At 45.2% G+C, this 24,309-nt stretch overlaps 1 protein-coding gene across 38 annotated transcripts in view; it reads left to right on the forward strand.

Annotated features, from left to right (window-relative positions):
• Positions 1–6,845: 6,845 nt before the first annotated feature.
• Positions 6,846–24,309, forward strand: part of celf2 (cugbp, Elav-like family member 2) — a 229,144-nt gene continuing 211,680 nt past the window's right edge. For all 38 annotated transcript variants that reach the window (XR_015035066.1, XR_015035069.1, XR_015035067.1 and 35 more), the window contains exon 1: positions 6,846–7,059. Coding sequence is in view for 14 of the 38 variants with exons in the window: in XM_085769349.1 (XP_085625475.1) it covers positions 7,007–7,059 (53 nt within the window). In the remaining 24 variants the exon portion in view is untranslated. The remainder of the gene's footprint in view (positions 7,060–24,309) is intronic.

The raw sequence follows: 24,309 nt of genomic DNA on the forward strand, positions 1-24,309 counted from the left end.
TTAACACAAAGTTTTTACTTCGGTTTTTTCTTCAGATTTGTTCATATTTTGTTTTTGTTTTTTTTATTGTAAAAGAGATGTTTTTACAATTTTTACATTTTTAATTTAGGAAGAAAACAGGAGTGGGGAAGTCAGAAAGTGTCAATAAAGACAAAGACTTTTAACTTTTTGTGTGATTTATAAACAGCAAGAAAAATACAGAATAGCAACCAAGGTAGAATTATATGGAACTGATTTTAAATCAATAATCAATATGTTTTGAAGTGAAGACAACAGATAGATCACTGGAGGCAATGATGGGATCAGTTATATCATAATTCTCCTAACTAATGCTTTTATCAACATAGGCTACCGATGCATTGGAGAGCCATTGTAAACTGTTACTAACAACAACATGTTGGTTTCTAGGAGCGTGACACCTGGCTGGCATCAGTGTCATGTTAATGGAGGGATGTTTTCTCTGCAGAAGAATCAGAAACAGTTGAGCCGATGCAGGATTTGTTCGTTAGCAACAGTAGCTTCTGTAGCTACGGAGCGACACCAGCTTTAACTTGGAGACGTGTTTGTGGATGAGTGTCGGTATGGGTTCTACTTGTCGCTCCGTTTTGTTCTCCACCAACTCTGCATTTCCGTCACCAGGAAGTCGTTGACTCTGTCCACTGGCTAGTTCTGTTAGTGTAAATACTTGAATCCTATGAATTCATAGTATCCTATGAATAGTACTGTAATTTTCGGATTATTGAGCACACCTAAGTATAAGCCGCACCAGCTAAATTTGAAAAGAAAATAAATTCTGTACATAGGCCGCACATGAGATATTTACACAGAAAGACAGTAGGGAACTATGCAAGTCCGCTCACTTTTCCGCTGTTTTGGTTACGCTCCTCTCGCCCATGTGCATTTGTTTACAACGAAGCCGGCGTCACCGTATGCACGCAGATTTCCACCCCAAAAACGCTCATCTAAACGCGGAACAAAAAGTGAAGACGCGACGCCACTTTTGCGTTTTCTGTTCAGATCGTATCCGTATAAACGTAGCCAAAGAGGACAGAAACATGCAAAAACACTGTGTGTGTGTGTGTGTGTAAACGAAGAGCCGTGAAGATGCTGTTCAGAGATGCTCGGGGTCCAGATGGGAGAGAGAGAGAGAGAGAGAGAGAGGCTCTGTTTACTCTGCGTCTATGTCGATCGTCCTGGATGTAAACACAGCACACACAGAGAGAGAGAGAGGCCTTCTGCAGGTCAGCAGACTGGTTCATTCTTTACACCTCATTCCTTCTTCTCCTTCTTCTACTTCTTCTTCTTCTTGTAGTGAACACTGAGGGCTGATGTGGAGCCGAGCAGCCAACCAGAGTGCTTATTGTTTGAAAAGGGGGGGGGGTGGTTGGGTGGTTGGTGGGGGGGTGTTTCTCATAAACGGAGCGTTTTCTTCAGACAATGAGCACGTGGGCGTATGGCTTTAGGCATATTTGACAGGATCAAATGACTTACACAGAAAAGAAAATTCTGTCGTTTATGAAATAATCCTCCCATACTTATTTCATCCACATCCTCTCTGCTTATTTCCAAACACCCCCTCCCCTCCCCTGCCCCCCACCGCCACCACCACCACCCCCATTTTTAAATGGATTGAGGTAAAATGGGAATCTGTATTCAGTGGGTGGTTTTAAGATACACTGACTTTGTTTGGATTTGAAATGCACATCACATATGCATGATGACATAAACCTCAAGGCTCGTCCTCAGATCTGCCTGATTTTGTCAAATAAAGAAGCTGGAGGGGCGGAGGGGGGGCGTTGGGGGGGCTACAAGGTGTTTATCATGCATGATATTGTTTTGTGGCTCCACATTCGTGTGTGTTTGTTGTTTTTTTGGGTTTGTTTATGATGAGCTGCATGTGGAGAGGTGTGAGGTTTTTGTTTTTTAGGTTTTTTTTTTGTTTTTGTGTGTGTGTGTGTGTGTGTGTGTGTGTGTGTGTGTTTTTAAATCCGTTGCTAAATAATGAGGCCGGTGAGTTCAAACAGGCGGTGACGAGGCAGAGTTGTGTGTTAGTTGGCGCTGGGTTCAGCTGACTGGAGTCGTTTTTTTACACACCCGCCTCACAGTGTGTGACTCTTCTGCTTTTTTTGCACCTTTTCTCCCACTTTGTGTCCCTGAGTCACGGCGCCGCCGCCACATCTGTTCCTGTCTGACGGCGAACACTTCAGTAATCATATGTAAATGACTTATACTCTACTTGTGTGTGTTGTGTAGTCGAGCTATAGTGCAACATGGTGATTATCCCATCACACTTGGAGGTGTGAAGACACAACACAAGCATCAGGAGTGTCTGGTTTGTTCTTAGCGTCTGTATCTTCTGCTACTGAGGCTCGTCTCCGCTGCAGGAACTTCTCCTAAAGCGCCATTTTTAGGAACGTTTACGGGGCAGAAAGGAGTTCCTGCCTGGGGGTAGTAGCTCAGATCGGCCCCAAAGACTCCTGGGTGGGGCTTGAGATTTACTCTGTGTGAATAGATTTCAAACGTTTATTTATTCTCGAAAGGACATTGAGGTTTTACCCTCATTTGCAATGTCGTCGAGATCACAGCAATATTCAAAGCGAAACACAATGCACAGCACAAGTCACATATAGTTAGGATAAAACACAGTTACAAAAGTTAAATACATCTGATTCATTTCAAAATTTAAAAACAGTTACAGACTGTGGTAAAGATACATTACCTCATCCATATGCACGCTGCAGATAACTTCTAAAAAAAAAAGTTTTCAAAGCAAGTCCCGTCTTCTTTCCGACGTTTCCAAAACTAATCTACACGCGCTGGCCAGACAAACGTCTTCATGACAGTGGGAAACGCAGTCTTCATTCCAGCAAAACACCACCGCTTTCGTCCACAGGGGCCACCAAAATCAAAACTAAATGAAAAGTCTGTACAGGGGCTTTAATGCACATTTAAAAAGACATTACAAGACAGTTACAAGGATGTTGATAAAGTAAAAAAAAAAGAAGGAATAAGAAAGAGGGAGAGGGGTAAGGAGGGGATGGATGATGTAAGGTAGTGTTTTGAGGGATCAGCTCTGGACAAATTGTATGAATTGTGACCAGGTTTTATTGTAGCGGGTGATATTGTCTTTCATGCAAGTTTTTCCAGATTGTACCAATGTTGTAGTGTAAGTTTTGTTCTGTCTTTCCAGTTGAGTAAGATTATTTTTTTGGCCATGGTTGTGGAGATGAGGATGAATGTTTGATGATGTTTTGGAATTGGTAAAGGAGAGAGGTCACCAAGCAAGGAGGATTGGGATGCTGAGACCAGTAAAAAAGTATGATAAATACACTATTACGCGATTATTGAAACGGCAATTAAAAACCCATGCTTTTTTTTTTTTTAGAAAGCGTCTATAGTGCTGGGAAAAAAAGCTGCACAACGACTACGCAACGATGGAAACTGTTGCCTGTCGCCACCAGAGCCCGGCGAGTCCTGGTCTGCAGTGGAGACACGGCTGCTGAGTGAGGGGACGGTTCCTGTAAAAGTTCCTCCCCCCTCCCTTTACCAGGAACTCCTGCAGCTGTGGTTTGTTTAGTCCAGTAGTTATCAGTGTGACCTCGGGTCGGTGCATGAATGAGCAAAGTTGGATGAGTTTCATCTTCTTTCAGTCGGTTGTGAAAGGGCAAAAGAAAGAAAGTGTAATTTGATGATGTAATGTCAAAGGTCACATCTCCACTGGAGTTAATTTTAAAGAGGCACCTGCACATCTTTATTTAACCCCTCCTTGCCGGATAAATACCCACAAGTCCCAGCAAATGTTGTGTCTTAGCCTTTCTAAACCCAAGCCGGTGTAATCCCTCTATAGATGTTGTACAACTGCTTTCATAGACTTGACTAGCGTTGACCTTCCATCCATCCGTCCTTTCATCCATCCATTAGCTCCACCGCTCCATCCTCTGAAGGTCGTCGTCAGGCTGCAGCCAATCCCTCCTCAGGCTGCGGTCGGCCTTAATGTATAGAAAGCTGGTCAAGTGCACAGAAATGACTTGGTCCGGGTTTGGAAGAAGAGCTTCCCATCCGTAAGGTCACAGGACAGGGTTCAAACCTGGAAAATGGTTGAGCAATTTTTTAGTCATGGAAAACACATCTCCAGTTACAACACCGTTACCGTTACTGACAGTAAGATGCGGCGTTACTCAGCGTTACTTCACTCAAGAAGTATCAGAAAATAATTCACCCATTTACAGAGGAGCTATGCAAGTCTGGTCGATTTTCCTCTGCGTTGCTAACCCTCCTCTCAGCCATGTGCATTTGTTTACAACGAAGCCTGCAAGAAATCAATCCATGGAGCGGTGGATGAAGTAACTGTCATATACAAAAGATTACAGGTTACAAAGTTAGGTTTGTCTCGCAGAGACGAGAGCTGGGACACTAAAAAAAACTTTTCGGCGCATGTTTGAGTAGCCACCTGACGCTGTCTGTGGAAAGAAATGTACACCTCAAGCAAGTAAAGAGTTGATATTCCTGTGTTTATGACACAAGCGGTAGCTCCCACTGCACCTGAACACACCGAGCACGGCAACTTGGGTCTCGCACGAGTCTCTGGGAAACTTTGAATTAGATCTAGTTTTACAAACATGTCGGCTTGCTTGAAGTAAATAAACTTCTTGGTGCATGTTTGAGTAGCCATCTGACGCTGTCTGTGGAAAAAAAATGCGGCTTTGAGGGCTGTAAACAGCCTGAGCAGCGGAACTTGCATCCGCTCCCATTCATCGCTGCCGTGGCGATGCGGGGACAGACACAACTACCGCAAAACAGGAGCAATTAAACTGAAAATCTTCAGATTCCTTCTTGTAGACCTGAAATGTGAGGAAAATACAGCCCCGAGTTGAGTTTGCCCAGAATTGTCCTTTAATTCCAGATAAACGGGGGTTAGGGAGAGAAGTCGAAGTAATTTGACATATAAGTAACTATAACTAATGACTTTTTAAAAGTAACCAGCCCAACACTGTACATCAATGGACTGTACATCTAATTAATGCTAATGTGCAGCTGATTATTTAGGAAAATAAAGAGAAGCAGCAACAAACATCACGTCATCACGTGGCTCTGTAGCTGCGTCAACGTGCTGCAGCTCCTAACATGAGAAAACCAACATTGTGATGATGATGATGATGATGATGATGATTTAACCCCGTCCCTCCCTCCTCCTCCCCCTCTCTCGTGCAGACAGGTGTGAACCTCCTCCATACGAGGCAGGAATCAGGAGCTAAACTCTGATCTCATCTCCTCTAACGTGCGCCCTCCATACGTCTGAGCGAGCGCGAGGGACAGAAATAGAGACAGAGAGGAAGAGGAGAGAGATGCTGTCAACTCTCTCCATCCTCCTCCTCCTCCTCCTCCTCCTCCTCAGTGAAGCAGATGTCCAATTGAGTCTATTTAAAGCCGGTGCAGTATGGCTGCTGATGGGGAGCGCGCCGGCCTGTAGCTTTGCATTACTGTTACGTCTTTGCCTACAGTGTTGTGCTCCACTCGCAGGCTCCAGTCCTCCGTCTCCTCTGCACATGAACTCGTGTTGTCGCAGAAAAACGACGGCTGGAAAACCTTCTCTCAGCTCTGATTGGAGGGATTTCTTAAAGGCGTTTTAACTTATAGAGAAACTTCAACTTTTTACGACGATGAAGCTGCAAAAATAAAAGCCGAGCTGTATCTTATACTGAAAGGGCATCTCCTAGCAACCTGTCTAACAGCAACACGGCAGCAGCTTCCTGTCCAACTGACCGTTATCTCTGCAGCGACAGCGACAAACCACAGGTGCTGTGACTCCAATGGCTTTGGCAGAGACTTTTATTCCCAATCTCTTCTGTTGTCCCACACAATTATCTGAAACAGACACAGTTCTGACACCCGTCCTCTTCTTCTTCCTCTTCTGCTTCTTCTGTTTGTTTTTGTTTTTTTTCCCACCCTCCATCGGGGCTCATCTGTTTTTTCCCAATGAGCAAATAGATGGGGAGCTCAGAAATAGGTGGGACTTAACTTGGCCGCGGCTCTTGTCATTCTTCGCCAGGGATGACGCATCTGCTGCCATGTAGAAGAGGGAAGGGGGGGGGTAGGGGAGTGGGGGGAGGAAGGGAGGGGGAGGAGGGGGGAGAGCAGTTATCAACAGGATGTGGTGGTGTCACACAGGAAGTCAGTGCTGACAGGGGTTTAGTGCAGACAGCGAGATGCTCTGCAGGGCTGCGGTCGCTGCAACAGTTGAGTTGGTCTGGTGGGAAAAACAAAAAACATCTGTCCACTGATTGGACGGCTGCAGCAGGTGGTCGGACGATGACATGTTAGATAGTTTTAAAATGTATTTTTAGTGGATTTATTTATTATCGATTCGCTGCGAAAACTGCACAACAAATCTTTAAACCCAAAAAGTTTGACTGTGGCTTTTATTTTGTTAACTCCTCTCTTATCTTTGATGATAACTGCATTTGTCCAGACTTGTCAAAATAAGAGTCTTTCTCTTGCTCTGAGAAGTAACATTGCTTTAAAAAAAAAAAAAAAACATTTCCTCCCAAAAGACAGAAATCCATGAAGGCGCCAAAAAAAAAAAAAAAAAAGGAAGAGCGGTTCTTTTTTTGTTTTTTTTCTCAATGTGTGTGTTCCCTCGTGCATATCTAAGACAGCAGATACTGTAGGTAAATGAGTTGCCTAGGTGGGGTTTACCCTCCTCTACTGTACAGCTCTGCAGAGAGAGAGAGAGAGAGAGAGAGAGAGACCGGAGGAAGCTCGAGACGCGTCTGCAGCGCGCAGGCTTTGTACAGGAGGGGGCGGAGGGAGAGAGAGAGAGAGAGAGAGAGAGAGAGAGCTGTGACAGCGCTCATCAGCCACTGAACAACCAGGACGGGTTGGTTGCATCCGAGCAATCGCTGTCATTCGCAGACGGAGTTTACAGATCCTTTGCCGCCGCTTTTTCTTTCGATCTTTTTTCCGCCGCACCCCCTCCCTACTCCCGGTGCTGCCCAGCCGCTCGACCATGGTTTCTATAATTTCAGACCTGGACCCTCTGAAAAGCTGGAACGTGTTAAGGTAAGCGCCCCCGGTCAGTTCTTCTTCCCACAGCCTCGGCCATTGTGAACGGGTTGATAGCAGAGAGAGAGAGGGAGGGAGAGAGGGAGAGAGGGAGGTGGAGAGAGGTTAGACACAGAGACAGAAGTAACGGTGTTTGGGAGGAAAAATAAGGGCGGGTCGCGGCTGCAGGCACCGAGGTCGGTGCGCTGCTGCTTATGGCGCTTCTGGTGCGTAATTACGCGCACTTTAGCGCCGTTTGGCGACGCGACCTGCGCCCGAGCCGCGCAGCAGAGCAGCTTCTTTCTGACTTTGCGAACCGCTCTCTCTCTCTCTCTTTCTCTCTCTCCGCTCGCGCTCTCTGGTCTCGTGCCTGCGCTCTGTCATGAGGCTGACGCATGCAAGCTGCTCCGTGTCCGCGTACATCTCGTTAACCCCCCCCCCCACTCTCCAACCCCACCACCACCACCACCACCACCGCCTCTGTCCCGCACAGCGCCTCATCACCACCATCATCTACAAACTTCGTCCATTCCAGCGGAGAAGTAAGAACAACACTCATCTACCCCCCCCTCCAATGATCTCCCTCCCCTCCTGCTTAACCCCCCCCCTCCCCCCCATCCAGAGTGCTGATTTGGTTCCTCCAAATATTGAAGAGCCTCTCACTCTGCCAGTAAAAAAAAAAGTCCACCCCTCCAGGAATTTATCTTGAAACATTTACTCATGGCTGATTGCCTGCAACAGAGCGCTTTTAGAGAACATTACATTTTATCTCCCGAGCTGCAAAACATGTTTTCAGCGCTGCTCCAGCAACACAGCCAGTTATTTTTTGGCAGCAGGAGGAGGAGGTGGTGGATGGATGGGGGGGTGGGAGGGAGATGGAGGGTGGAGGTACAAATTTGATTGACTGAACCTCCCGTGAGGTCAGAGGTGAAACTTTCCCCGTGCTCACCTCGTCTCTCTCTCTCATCACCCCCTCCTCCCTCCTCCCTCCCCCTCCTCCTCTGTCGTACAGCTATTAGACTCCCAGGCAGGACGCGCTGAGGCTCCGTCTATCTCGGACCTGCAAATCACTCTGAATACATTCACTGTCATTAAGCATCTCAGCAGAAAAAGCCCATGAATTTAAAAGCCGGGATTTAAAAAAAAAAAAGGCCTTGTCCCTGAATATTTTCTGCCATTTGATAAATAAGTCATTATTCCCTCGACAGACTCGGCGGCAGCGGCGCGGACTATCACAAATTCTATTTTAGAAACGAGGAGAGAGGAGACAGAACCCTCAAGACCCCTCAAATAATTCCTTTAATGCTGCCTCTCCCCTTTATCATTTTTATCCCTCCGCGGCCCTGCCCTCCCTCCCTCTCCCTCCTCCTCCTCTCTCCCCCTCCTCATCCTCATCCTCCCTCCATCCCACCGTCATTATCCACAAATCCAAAATAGAAAATGAGTGGAGTAATGTAGAGCAGGCATATTTCACTGAACGGCTGATGGACGGAGAGAGAGAAGAGAGAGGGAAGAGAAAGAGAAAGAGAAAGAGGAGGGGGGTAAATGATGTCATTCCCAAACAGGCTGTGATGACCATCCAGAGTGAGAAATAGGGCATGCAGCTGACCCCCTCCACCCCCCACCCACTAACACTCAGAAATAGCTGCAGTAGAGACTTTCTCTCTGGACACTCGTCCTCTGAGCGGGGACACGTCTCATCTGATTCGTCGCTTTTAGCTCGTTTTTTTAGCGGCAAAGATAACGAGCTAATCGCCGCACCTGACGGCGGCCTCTCGGCGGCCATGTTTGCACCACAGGTGAAGAAGAGGTCAAAGGTCAAATGTTTCAAATCTTCTAATCCGGGAATCCTTTTTTTTTTTTTTTTTTCTTTTGGAATATTTGCGGCGCAGTCGGCTCGTAGGTCGTTAGGAAAGAAGGAAGTGAGGAAAGGATGGAAGGAGGTAGAGGAGAAGAGTCCCCCCCCCCCCTCCTCCCCTCCTGTCTCTCTCATCTTCTCTTTATTAAACCTTTGTTCTTCCAGATTAGAGGCAGGAGCAGCTGTCCCTCTCCAAAGACGCCGCTGCATCTTAATAAAGAGCAGCTTACCGCCGGCCCGACGCTCACACTCTCATGGGGTCACACACACTAACACACACACACATAATGCACACACACTTTAACTAACTCGCTCATTCATTCCCACACACACACACACACACACACACACAAACAAGCGCTCACACCCACAAACGCTGCTCTCAGTCGTCTATGATAATGAAGCACCTCGCCGCCGTTCTCTGCGTCGCTCTTCCCCCCTAATGAGCCTCACCTCCGTCACGCTCACACACACACACACACACACACACACACACACTTGTTATTGTGGAGCTACAGGAGCAGTCGAACAAAGGAGCACAAACACTTGATTTAGTTGGATGTGTTTTTTTTGGAGGGGGGGTAGTGGAGGGAATTTCATCGTTTTTCCTTTGGCTCCGTCGTTGAACAACAGCGACGACCGAGCGAGATGCAGCAGAACTGCAGCCGTTTGAGTGTGTGTGTTTGTGTGTGTGTGTGTTTGTGCGGGGAGAGAGAGAAATCGCAAAGATTTGAAAGTTTGAAAGCAAAAAAAAAAAAAAAAAAAACTCGGTCTGCAGATGAAAGACGAGACCTGGGCGCTGCACGGCGGCGAGGAAGCACGATATGCATATTAGCACAATTAGCTGATTAACGCAGCTCTGCTGAATTTGATTTGGTTTAAATGCAATAAGGAGTTAAAGCAAGTGTTATCTGATCAGCAGCAGGGTGGATCTGCTGCTCTGCAATCACTAGGCTGGCTTTTTTATACAGCACACACCAGTCTACACACACACACACACATATATATATATTTAAATATATAAACATACACTTGTTTCCAGAGAGAGCTCCGAGGACGGATGTTAGAAACCTGTCGGTGCCTCTCACGATGCACGTCACATATCTGAAGTGCAGTTCAGTTATTCCATAATGAGAAACAGCATGCATATTAATTCCATCTGATTACATCCAGCTACCACACACACATACACACACACACACACTGCGCTCTCACACGGCAAAGACGAGGTGTGCTCTGTATTCAATTAGGGAGTGGAGAGAGAGGTTTTTATTCTATTACTGCTCTGGTTTGCAGATACAAAGACGAGGAAGTTACAGATGTGTGTTTTTAAAAGGGAGGAAACAGCCGAACTGGAGGTTAAGATCGAGTGAAAGTTGTCGGGGCGATGATGTGAAAACCAGCTCGACATGAAAAATTAAAAAGGAGAGAAAAGAGAAAAAAGAAAAATCTCCTCAGGTCCGTTTTCATCGCTGCGCTGCGCTCCGTCCTGCAGCTCGCCAGTCTGGAGGAAAAGGGAAAAAGAAAAAAAAAAAAAGGGAAAGAGCGACGAGGAAGGGAAGGTCGGCATCGAAAGGGGGCTTGACCTTTGACCTCACAGTGTTGGTTTTAATTAATCTACTTAAACAGTTTGTCGGCTGCATTATGTGTCGCTTTATATCCCGCTGGAGCGAGAGGAGAGGCACAAATCCATCTGCCTAATTACCAAGACCACTGTTTGAATCTTTAAATCCCCTCTGATAGCGTGTGTGTGTGTATATGTGTGTGTGTGTGGTGCTTTATCTATAAGCCAGACCTTTTCTCTCCACTCAGGATTACGCTGGTTTTACAGTGAAAACATTTGGTTAAGGCCGTCACCGTCACCGACGCCGACGGCGACCATCGGCCCGGTTTTATCTTTGAATCCACGACTTCTCAGTGTTCACCTGCTCAGGATCTCTCTTCTATCTTCTCTCTTTCTCTCTGTTTTTCACAAATGAACCTGATAAATCCTCTCCAACTTTAAACCAACTCTCTCCTCCATCTCCATCCCTCCATCTCTCCATCCGTCCATCGCTGTGTTTGCTGCTGGTCTGAGCCACAGTCGCTCTCCGCTCTCTGCTCTCTGCTCGCCGATGTTCGCAGCTGAATTTGACGCATGCGAACGAACGATGACGCTGTTTGGGGTCACGTGACTCCATGACGATCTGTTTCCAGGTCCCTTCCTCTTTCGTATTTATTTATTTATTTATTTTTAGGTTGGATGGAGATGAGCTGAGCTGAGAGGAAACACCTTACATGGTTCAGATGAATATTGCAGCTTTTTATTTTTGATCGGTGGATGTTGGAGCTCGTGTAGTTTGAACGAGGCGGCGGATGGAGGATAAAAGGTAGAAAGTGGATTCAGTGAGTGAGTGTGAGTTTGTTCACCGTCTCATTTGCAGAATAAAGTTGAGACAAATTTTAAGCGATGATGAGACTCAGAGTGTTTGTAGAGGAAGAGTTGAAACTGGAACTGCTGCTTCTTTCTTTTATTCTGATGCAAGAAAAATCCTGGTGACAGGTTTGAATGAAGGCGGTGGCAGCGGGAAGAGGAGGAAGAGGAGGAGGAAGGGGGGAGGAGGTCGAGATGGTGGTGGTGTTGTGGGGGGGTCTGGACTCTCAGAATTCACTCTCCCGCTTCCCACAGCTGTCAATCAAGGCTTTGTGGCGGCGGGGGAGAACAATACGGCATTCAGCGTCCCGAGTGACGGAGGCGGACGGAGAAAGAGAGGGCGGGGCCGAATTCCTCCGAACCCCCCGGAATCACAGAGAGAGAGAGATAATTACACAGTAGAGGAGAGAGAGTGCGTCACAGAAACACAAAAGAGATGGAGGGAAGATGACAGAGGGAAAGAGGAGGGAGGGGGAGAGCAGGAATTAGAGAGGGAGGGGGGGAGAGTCCTCAGGTAAAAGGACGTAACGAACGAACACCTGACATAACATCCTCAGGTGTTCGTCACTCTCCTCGACATTCAAGTTCAACTTTATTTGACTTTTACATCCCAGCACGGTGAGCTGTCAGAACAATAATGTTTTCTTCTCTCCTCTGAAGAAAATATGAAACATTAATGGTGATAAATAACCCAGAATAAACACTCAAAACATGGTGATCTCATAAATTATAACACGTTTCTACAGGTTCAACTACCCAACAGAGCAGGGCTGCGGCTAATGATCACATTCATTGTGTGATTTGAAACATTTTGTGCCGCAGTTCATTTTCTTGTCACACGAGACAAAGGAAAGCTGATTTCTCACAGGAAACAGTCACTATGATGCGTTTCCCAATACGGCCTCACCAATAATCAATAATCGACCTTCAATCAGCTCTACAGCGGTGTTTAACCTCAGCTGCACTTTGACCACCTATAATATAAAACTGTTGCTTATATATTTATCTATCTCTACTACTAATTCTAATCCACTGACACATATGATGATGTAAGAAGCTGTGATCAGTTCAGGGACAGTGGGAAAACTGAACATTTGGCAAACTCTGCACTTTTCCCTCTCACTGTTAATGTTTTATCACATAAAAGTTGATCATTTTGTGTCTTTTTTAGCAAATTGGTGTCAGTTTTATTTTGAAATTCCAGTTATAATCCATGCATGGTAATTTTTTTGTCTATAATTTGTTGTTTTTTTACGTCATCGTGCTGCAGTTTGAATTCCTCCGTCGCTGACGATGGTAATGCAACAACATCATGTGAGGTTGGATCTCTGTTATCTCTGTTTGAGGTCGGATCGTCAAAGGTTTTTGTTATTGTTGTTTTTCATGGATACCTGGGAAAAAAGTAACCGTGGAAACCAAAAAACAAAACAAAAAAAAAGCTCACGAGGACGGATTTTAAAATAAATATCAGCACGTCTAAGAGCAGCGTTCCTGCTGAAACATGGATGTTGTTCTGGATTCAGTGGCAACGCTGCGACAGTCGTTCTCAGCCACTCACTTGTTCCTGTCCCGTCCTCTACATTTCTTGCCAAATGCAGCGTTCATCTCGTTTGATTTCTTCCAAGAGTGAGATTACCTACCACAGGTTTACAGATCAGACACTAAACACACACTCATACTCACACACACATACAGACACACACACAGACACACACAGACGCACACACAGAGGACACTCTCTGTCTCTTTAATGTTATTTTTGACTGAAACAACTGCTGTTGTTGACGCTGCAGACAGGAGCTGCATTTCCAGCTCAGCCAACAACAACAGCAGCAGCAGCACAACTATAACACACACCTCACATGATGTGTGTGTGTGTGTGTGCGCGCGCATGTGTGTGCATGTAGATACCACATAACCACACACAGACACACACATTTACACACTCTGCTCTGCTGTGTAAATCCTTCAATCTTATCCAAACCTAAACCTGAAACTAAACCTAATCCTAACCTGTCACAATCTCCTCACAATAATGGATTTAGACCAAACACAGAAAGACACACAAACGCAACACACACGCAGAGACACACACAAAAGCTCACACATACAAAAGCTCACACATACACTTAACACCACTGGCCCAGAGTGACAAATCTGTTTAATAATGCACCACCTGGAGCATGGTACTCTATCTATATCTCTCTTGCTCTCACTCTCTCTCCTCCTCACTCACACACACACACACACACACACACATACACACACAAACACACACACACAAGTACACTAATCATTCCCTCTGGCTGTGTTTTAGTGCTGTACTTTGTTCTAGTCTTATTCTCAAAGGTATCGCTGCCATATGCACAACGGCCGGGTCCATAAAGAAGCTTTAAACCTGGCTCTCTCTGTGTGTGTGTGTGTGTGTGTGTGTGTGTGTGTGTGTGTGTGTGTGTGTGTTTCCCTCCCAAGTGACACACAACTGTCTTTATGCTGTATGGCTTAAGAGACACAGGAAGTATGGAGTACACTCCTCTCCACCCTCTTTCTCTCTTTACATCCCTCGTTTTTTTTCTTCCCCCCTCTCCTCTTATTTCTCGTTATCAGTGGCAGATTTCCTCTGTTCTTGTCCGACCCATCGGACCCCCCCAACCTCACAACCTCTCCCCTTCCCTTCCCCCTCGCTCTCCTCCTCCTCTGTTTTTTCTTTTCTTTTCTTTTTTTTTCTAAGAGTCAGCGAGGGAAAGAAAAAACATTGGCACTCTGCCCGGTGAAAAGCAGGAGGAAAAAAAACGAAAAAGAAGAGGAATTAAATCTGTGTGTGTTGGTGTGTGTGTATGTGTGTGTGTGACTGATGGATGCTCAAAGAGAAGCCAGAAAAAGAAAAAAAAAGAAAAGCAGATTCAGACAATGCAGGACCTGAGGCCAGATGAAACCAACAAACTGACCAGTCACAGTGAGAGTCGGTTTGTTTCTGGGGTCACGTCAGAGGTCGAGCTGAAGCTGAGCAGCGGAGGAAGTCCTTCTTCCTCCTCCTCCTCCTCCTCACGTGGATGTAGAGGATTTACACAATAATAAGCTGATGATAATAATAAGTATGATGTTTTTTAAACCCCAAACCCCAAATGAAGGGGTTAAACCAGTCTTTTTCAAATAGGGTCGCCTGAAATGTCTAGTAATTGATAAAAAAAAAAAAGACTGATAACATTTCTTTTAACTAGTTATGGTGAAAAACACCACACACAATCTTAAACAACTACATATATTTTCACTTTCTCAAATATAAATCGAGTTCAAATGAAATGCAACATATAGAAATATCTGAGCTGGTCAAAAAAGGTTGGAAACCACTGATTTGGGTACATGTTGTTGACATAATGAATAAGAAAAAGCCTTTTGACTATTTGGTTTCAGCGGCTCGTTTTATTATCCCACAGTTTTTCACAAAAACTGGTCTTTTTCTGAATGAGGTTTTGCTTCGAGCTGCTGAATGGCGAATGGCTGCAGAATATCGACCGTCAGCAGCTTCAGTCCAGAAAACACGCGAACAAGCTTTTCAGAAACCCACATCATTGGTCACACTGCAGACGGAAAGAGGGAAATATAGAGGGGGATGAGAAGGAGAGCTAATGAATTATGGGTGGCCTGTGAATAAAAAGAAAGAGGGAGGGAAGGAGGGAGAGAGAGAGAGGTCTGTGCTCTGTGGCTCTCTTCCTCCTCCTGGGTTATGGAAGTGTCACGCTGCGAGTGTTGCCATGCAGATGGTGACCCTGGAGTGTTGCAAACGGAAGGAGGAGGAGACAGAGAAAAAATAAAAAGAGGGAAAAAACAGAACCAGAGAGAAAGAGAGGAAAATCAGCCCGAGACCGAGGATTATCTTCTGTTTTTCTTTTTCCAAAATAAAAAAAAAAGCGAATCGTGTGGACGACAGAAGCGAGTGAGGGAGCGGGCTGGCGGGCGAGCAGCGGAGGGTTGACAGTCGTCTTTAATCACTGTCAGCTGAGATCAACTGGTTTTGGTTCATGAGGCCGAAGCAGCTGCCAGACGCTCCCACACACACACACACACACATACACACACACGCTGGCCTGTTATTGGATAATTCACTGTTTGTGATCAATCAAATGGCTTCATGATGGAGGAGCTGAACGCTTTGTGAAGCAGATACAGACGAGGTCGGAGGTCAGAGGTCAGACACCTGACTGGAAAGAGATGAAGCAGAAACTGGACTGACATAGTTGTCACACTTACACACTTCTACACACACACACATACTCATGGTGCTGCAGGGTGGGGTGGTGTACTGCATGATGTAACAACCAGCACTGATTGGCTCCAGATTTTTGACTCATCGTGTGTGTGTGAGTGTGTGTGTGTGTAAGAAAGGAAAACCCCTCTGTGGTGAACACAGGTTGTTGGAGTTGGGTTTGGTGCTGCAGCAGATCTCAGTGCAGATTTTGATGATGTTTTGTGTTTTGGAGTTGGAGCTGGTGCACGGTGGAGGTGTCAGAGGTCTGCTGCTGCTTTCACACATGCACCTCATGCACTGCAACTGCAAAGGAGCTGTGTGTGTGTGTGTGTGTGTGTGTCTGTGGAGAAACAAACTGATTGATCATTGCCGACAGGATGTTTTATAAACTGTTGCTATCAGAAGATTCAGCCACTTCATCTCCATCAGATCATGATGAACAGAAACAGAGCTCATTAAAGTAAATACATAATAAAACCTCCTCTCATATTTTGGGGGCGGAGCTTCATCTGTGTCTTTCCAACAAGAGGCGACTGAGGACAGAAGAGCTGCTTGTCGATAACTGAGCTTCTTCTATATCGTTCTAACATCAGTCCACCTGTAAACTGGACATGAAGTCTCCGGCTCTGTCCTCATCTTGTCCTCGAGTGTTTTTCCAGAGTGGCAGAGTGTCACATGGCCGGTCTGTGATTGTGTGGGAGGGCGACTCAGGACAGCGAGTCTCTGGGGTTGGTATGTGAAAACAAGGATCAGAGAGAAGGAGTTGAACATCTGGTTCTGAAGCCTGGTTCTTCTTATTCTTCCTCTTCCTCAGTCAGGTTCAGGTTGTTCAGAACGATCAGTGGTTCATGTTGCAGCTTTGAACTCGGCTGAACTCCGGCTGACTGACGGCGTGCACTCATACAGAGTCGTATGCGCCTGTGTGCGGTTGTCAGGGGCGATCAGGTGTCTGTGATCCAGCTGTTTGAATGGACGCTCAGCCACTGGATGTAAAGAGAAAACAATCAAGAACACGACTTTAAACTCATCGGTGCATCTTTAACTTCACCCGTGACTTTTATAGGAAGTGTTTGTGTTTCCGTTGCCTCTCCGGCGCCCGGCGCACTTATATTTCATATCATCCACTGTTAGAAAAAACTAATTTTAAAGGGAATTATGCAGCTCTGGATCCTTTGCCATCTTTGTTGTGGTTGAAAACGCAACAAAGGAAATGTAGAGATTTCACTTGTGAGGAAGCAGCGAAGCTTTCTGAGGTGAATTTTAAAAAAAAGAAAAGAAAAGAAAAGAGGGATTCTGCTCTTTCTTAATGACTCGACTCTTAACTTCCTCATGCAGAGCAACTCTGGAGATTTCCAGTCTTTCAAAACTTCCTCGTCGCAGTTTGAAGAAACTCACCGTCATCAAAAGATACGGAGAGAGAGAGAGAGAGAGAGAGAGAGAGGGAGTGACAAAGCAGCTTGGCTATTATACATTCACTTTCAGATTGAGATTGAGACCTCTCTCTCTGATTGGCCGGTTTTCTGGTGACGTTAAGTGTGTTATTTATGGCAGTGGTTGAGACTTTACACGTCTTCAAGTGAATTCAGTCCAGTAGGAAGTGGAGACAATAATAACAGCTCAACAATTTACACAATAACTTATTTAGTAGCATTTTGTATATATCTTTATTCTATTGTTTTATGTGTATTTATAGTAGGCTATATGCATATTTTTTATATATATATATAGTATATGCGTATCTTTTGCACTAAAATATTTTAATTCCTTCTATTTTATTTTATTTTATTTAAATTCTTAATTCTATTTTTATCCCACCCTTTAAACTATTTTTGGTAGCTTTATGTTTGCACCTGACACCAAGACAAGTTCCTTGTGCTGTAAACCGACCTTTACTGCTCTTGGCAATAAAAACAATTCTGATTCTGATTCAGATTCATTCAAAAGGTGTGAAAATGTAAAAAAAAAAAAAAAAGACTGCATTGTTAGGAAGGTTTATCATATTATAGGATGTTCTGCTTATTTCGTCCACCCACTTGATCGGGCGGAGTTTGACGCTTGAAGAAAATTGGATATGGATGTAAAGAGAGGGAGGACGGGAGGAGGGGGGAGGAGAGGGGGAGGAGGCGGGGGTGAGGAGACAAATGGTTGTTACTGCAGCTGCAGAAACAGTGTGTGTTTTATGGGAGTGGACCGTTGCTTAATGTTCTGCTCACAGTCAGATGACTCAAGAACAAGAACAAGAACCAGAGCCCCCGAGCCATCGTGGTCGTCACGTCAACAGTGTGTGAGAGAGAAGGGGGGGGGGGGGGGGTGATGTGCATGTGAGGTAACAGCAGCCTCAGTTCTCTATCTATCTATATGACTTCTTGTTGTGACTCTTTGAGACGTTGCACTGATTTACATGAGCTCCCTGACTCCGCCCCCAAACAGCTCCCTGACTCCGCCCCCTAACAGCTCGCTGACTCCGCCCCCAAACAGCTCCCTGACTCCGCCCAAACCCCGAACGATGAGCTCTTACATTGTTTTTCTTTCTTTCTTTTTTGTTCCCTGACTTTACCTGAGTGCTCACTTTAATGTCCTCACACTGTGATTCATCCACACACACACAGACACACACACACACACACTCAGCAGGTGTTGCAAATCCTGCCCTCGCAGCCCCGAAGAAAGTGTGTTTCTTGTTTTATTTTATTTCTTGGAACCTCGCTTCTTTTTCTTTTCCTTTTTCTTTTTCCTCTCCTCTTCTCTCCTTTACTCTTTTTCTTTTGTGTGCCTCTCTTTGACATAATCCCGGTGTCTGTTGCCGTGGTTACACCGTCTTAATGTGCCATTGATGTGACTGGATGTATTAGAGGCATCGCTGACTCCCGGCACAAAAAAAAACTTTAAACATGTTTCTTTCTTTCTCTCTCTCTCACACACTTTTGACTTGTACTTTGTGCAGTAAACTAAAGACAAATGAGACATGAACTTGAGTCAGACTGTAAAATCAGGATCAAACGACGGCGTCCGCTTCCTAATCGGTCTGGTATTAATTAAAATCGGCATCGAACATGCGATCGAAGCAGATTTACGGCTGTGTTGTTGTTTTGGTAGTTCCAGTCTGTGACAACGCTTTGTCTCATCTCCCTCGACGACGACGCTGCTGCTGCTTTGGAAGATGACGGTAATTTGGACGAGATGTTTCCAGGCCTTGGGTCCTCACCCCCCCCTCCTCCCCTTCCCTCCCTCACCCCCCCGGTGCTCTGCAACATTAAAGTGAGACTGGAGCGTGAACGTATGGCCGGCTATTAAATGGCAATCACACGTTAGAGGAGCTCCTTTATAGACGAACACATTTCTGCTCTAATGGCTCTCGGAGCAGAGTCGTCCAAATCTGACATTCGGAGTGAAAGAACCTCTGAACGCCGGCGATTAAAAATCTTGAATCCTGAAGTCTTTCAATTTGTTGCTTTTTTTTTTTTTTGGTCTGTACGTGACGTGGGTCAGAATGAAATCTGGGTTCAATTCTCAGCTTAGTTAATGTGACATGATGTTATGGAATGTCATGTGATCAGGCTTTACAGGGATAGTTCAACATTTTGGAACTGCCATAATCGCTATAGTTTTAGGAGTAGGTTTGTTACCTTTAATTGTCGGTGCAAGCTATTTTTAGAACGGCGGAGCAGAGCCGTGAGCTGCTCAGAGCTACGCTACGGAGGCTAATGGGATTTCTTGGTTTCCCTCATCAAACTCATCAAATACACAATCCAACAACTCCACAACGCTCTGGTGGACAAGTTGTGACCTGCACATTCACCACGCTATGAGATAATAACAGAACGTTACCAGACAGAGTTGTTTTCAAGGTAAATGCAGAGACTGCTTGATGAAAGACTGCCCCCCGATGGGAACGCGCATCAGCGGTTTTGCATGAATTTCCCTCTAAAACAACTCTGTCTGGTAACGTTCTGTTATTATCTCATAGCGTGGTGAATGTGCAGGTCACAACTTGTCCACCAGAGCGTTTTGGAGTTGTTGGATTGTGTATTTGATGAGTTGGATGAGGGAAACCAAGCATCACGCACAGTTAAACCTGTTGCACGTTGGCTGCAGCAGCCTCGGTGGTGGACGTGCCACAATCTTGGAGGGAGGGGGGAGAGGGTATACGGCTTCTTCACCCCCCCCACCCCCCCAACCCGGCCTGATGGCTGCTTGAGGGTGGAGTTAACGTCATCAACAAGCCTCTCTTGCTCATCCCTGGGAGTCCCGCTCCACGTTGCTCCATTAATTTCAAGTGCTACTCATATCCTCGCCCCCCATCTCCACCCTCCCCAACTCTCTCTTACTTTCCATCTCTAAACCGCCCCCCACCACCACCACCACCGCCCGCCACCTCCCTCCTTCCCTCCATCATCACCTCGGTGCACCCAGCCCAATCTCGGCGCTCCTCTGGCTCATTTTGAGCTGTAATTGGACAGGAGTCCCGGGGGACGGCCGTCAGCACGCCCCAGTGCATCGCGTCCCATCTCCAGAGTGGAAATGCGCCCGGCCATGGTCGATAAGCAGACTCCCACCCACCCCTACCCCCTCGCCACCACCACCCGCCCGTCAGTCCAACACTCCCTCCGCTGCTAACTTTAAATGGGCAGAATGACGGGGGCCTCACTTTAAAACAAGTGTTCTCTTAAAGGCCAGAACGGGCTCACAGCGGGGAAGTGAACGCATCACACTCACTCTGCAAATAAATCTCCATCTCCTCAAGTCGGTTCCATCCTGAACATCAGTTTTCTTATAAAAAAAAAAAGAAATCCAGTGAGTAAAACACTTCGGCCTGGTCCCAGAGCATCTTCGTCGTGTCATTCATTCATGAACATCCTCAAGAGGAAGGTGCTGGTTTGTTTGGAAACAGCTTTTAACATCCTCCTCTCTGCACTGACACTGAGAGTTGATCATATTTATTAGAAGAAAAACAAACTATTTTCTGACTCAGAAATTTTACAGAATTTTTTCTCTAAATGAGACCGTGTCAGTGTGTGATGGTAGAAAACAGCTTGAGACTAATGGATTTCTATTGGAAACATGTTGAAATATTAAAACAGGAGGAGCAAGGACGCACCGACTCAACTCAACAGAATTAGCTTCCACTTCATCGGGATTATGTCCTGTCAGTTGAAACTGTGACACATTTTAACGAAGCAGACTTGCAGATAATTTGCAACTAACTAACGGCTTATTAAAGAGCAGCTAAAGAGACGAATCAGGCTAAGCTAACAGAGGATAAACAACAGGCAAATGGATAAAGAGTGAGCACTAATAACTAACTAAACTACTTACTAAACAATTGACAAAGTCTTAAAGTATAACCTTATAATCCCTCCAAAAAAATGTAACTGCAGCTGTAAGAGTATAAATATGTGAGTGATATCAGAAAACATCTCGTAGCATCCACCAGGCGATCATATATCTGACGGTGTGTTGTGTTTGTGTCTCTCGGCGTACTGCTGCCTCTTTTTTTTCCCGCCCTGCAGCGGTGTTGGTTGGTGTGTGTGTGTGTGTGTGTGTGTGTGTGTGTGTGTGTGTGCGTGCTGGTTAATCTGTCACACGAATCCCGACCGTCCTCAGAAGCACAGGAGCATTTTTTCCGAGGCGTGGAGGATAACACCTCCTAAAAGCTCAATCCCAACTATCTCACATCTCTCCACCTTATCTGCTCTTCATTATTGCCGGAGCTTGACGGGCACTTGACAGCTGAGGCCCCGGCGCCCGGCGGCCCCGCGGTGCATCGCCGCAGCGCCCCCTAGAGGTGCAGCCCGGCCCGGTTCAGGTTGTGTTCCTTTTTTCCAATTTTCACCTTTAAGATCAAAGTTATTATCTCTTTTCTCTTTACTCTCTCTGGATTATTTGGCTGCAACCTCCAAACATCCAGCCTCTGTCCTCTCACTGGCAGAACACCCCATGCATGCATCAGTGTGTGTGTGTTTGCCTGTTACTAGGGTTGCAAAATTCCGGGAATTTTCAAAGTTGGAAACTTTCCATGGGAATTAACAGGAATATATGGGAATAAATGGGAATAAATCTGAAATTTACAAAATTGAAGGTTGTCCCTTTAACAGGGAACTTAAATATAGTTGGCAAAAATATATTATAGCATAATCTTGGCTAAAACAACCAGATTTAAGTATAGCCTACTTGAAGTTGTACACTTGAATATCTATGCTATTCCTCAATCACATGCACACAGCACACGGCTTACTGCTTAGGGCTATTGAGGGCTATTTTCTTTCCCAACATTCATGTTTTTGTTGTTTAGTAAAATAATTGATTGTTCATACAAGAATTAAAACTTGATAAAGTTATAAATCTGTTGAAATGTCATGTTTTTTAATTGTATTGCATGGATGTCTGCTTATGACAAAACAAAATATTTTACATTTATGTTTTGATGCGATACAGTTTGTTTAAATTACCCCCAATTTCCCGTTCATTCCCATAAATTCCCATAATTTGGAAAGTTTCTGGAAAATTACAGGAAATTTTCCGCCCCTTTGCAACCCTAGCTGTTACCAAGTAGAAAAGAGAAGAAGGCAGGTGCTGAGAGCGCGTGTCGGAGCTGTATTGGCATTCACACACCAGTGGATGAAAGCAGCGGTGCCGTTAATAATTGAAAGAGTACTTAACGACAGGAGCGCTGCCCTCGCAAAGACGGCTTTTAATAACTAGGAAGGTTTCATATTTCTAGTTCTCCTCTTTTTCATCTCTAACCTCCCCCCCTCCACCACCACCTCCTGCCCGCTCCTCTTCTTCCTCTTCTTTAGAAGCTTTCTCAGCTCTATTCACCGGAGCAAAGGAACGCCGCTGAAGAAGCATCTGTCTGCCTTTTAAAAACACACTGGAATAAAGGTGTGTGCGTGTTTGTGTTTGTGTGTATTTACACTGCTAAAGTGGGCCGCATTGTGTTGGAATGGATAGCGTAGCGCGCCTATTGACAGCGAAGTCTATTTATTACGTCTTCCGCATTATCCCTCCGTCCCCGCTGTCTAGTTGAGAGATATGTATTTGTTTATGGAGGCGCTCCGTCTCTACTCTTAATGCGCTCGCCCGCTCACCCTCATTAATTCGCTTGATGGTCTTTGATTTGCCGGGCATCACTAAGTCGCATTAAGAAATGTATTTCCCAGCTCTTACTTAACGACGCTTCCAGAACCAACGCAATTAAATGCACATTTAAATGCTCGAGGTTTCCCACTAAATTCATGAGCGGAGACGGGCGGCTTGATTAGTGCCCTGCAGAAAATCAAGCAGCCGGAGAAAGGTGATGCTGAGCTTTAGCCACCTTCTTTTGTTGATAGCATTGCACTGGTGTTGACAAAGGGAACGCTGTCATGACTAATTGTTCTCCAATATTGACTCTTGGTGCCTTTTTTTCCCCCTTTTCCGCACATTAATTCCTCTCCCACATCCTAACAATCTCAGTTTCTTTTGGCCACATTTAAGAATAAACACAGTAAAAATGGAGAAAAAAAAACTGATAAAAATGAAATGTAGTCATTCTGCAAAATGTCGACATCCCAGTGGAGTCTGTTTTGACTTTGAGGCTTATCCTGACAAACAGGAACGCCGTCCGTCCATCTCCATTGTGTTTGGCAGCGTGGAGGCAGAATCTGGACAAATGGGGGAAAAAAAAAAAAACAACAACAACCAAAAAACCTGAATTATCTACATGAGCCGCTGTTTTTTTCACTAATAGTAGGAAACGGGTTTTGTCTTCTGACCCTTCAACTGTTCCAGGAAACGCTGACGATGCCAGGCAGGAAAACAACCTGGAGACGTTCCCAGTCCGTCTGAGAGAGAGCTCCACACTGACACACACAGTCACACACTCCTGGGCAAACTGCTCATCTGTCCACCTGTCTGGCATCAATTCACTTTTAATAAGCAAAAAATTAAACATTGATTTCTTAAAGGGGCCCCGTACTCTATAAAGGTAGATGTTTATATTAAAGCTCCATACAGTATAAAGGTAGATGTTTGTATTAAAGCTCCATACAGTATAAAGGTAGATGTTTGTATTAAAGCTCCATACAGTATAAAGGTAAATGTTTGTGTTAAAGCTCCATACAGTATAAAGGTAGATGTTCGTATTAAAGCCCCATACGGTATAAAGGTAGATATCCATGTGTAGTGTTATTAAAACCAGCTGTCAGGACTTCCTGTCATTTTGTGATGTCACAACAAAGCAATCACCCAAAGCCCCGACCACCTAGACCCAAACATCCATCCAACATTTGCAGGATTTAGCTTCTCTGAATGTTTCACTTGAAATCCAGTCAGCCAATCAGAAGAGAGTTTCCTCTCCTCTGACATTTCAAAATAAAACACAGGAGAAGTGTAAAATTTGTAGCTTTAAAAACGAAACAAACACTGGAGTTTGTATTTGTGAGTATTTTGACCTGATTTAACCCCCTTTAACAGCTGGTCTCCTACAGTTACACACTCCCACTCAACACATTGACACACGTGACATGACATCCATCTATAAACACTATAAAATATTAATCCCCTCCTCCTCCTTTATGTCAACAAACACAGAGCCAATGACTGAATGAATGAATATATATAAATATATACATACTGTAGAGCTTGTTAACACACTTTGATGGCTTTTTCTCTCCCTGCGCCTCCAATTTGTGCTCACTCATCTCATTTGCATATATCCATACCTCTTGAGCTCTGCCGTTGAATGGGCCCTAATTGAATAGTTGATCA

This window comes from Trachurus japonicus, chromosome 23 (genome assembly GCF_045865225.1).
Source record: "Trachurus japonicus isolate A0001 chromosome 23, Traja_1.0".
NCBI lineage: Eukaryota > Metazoa > Chordata > Actinopteri > Carangiformes > Carangidae > Trachurus > Trachurus japonicus.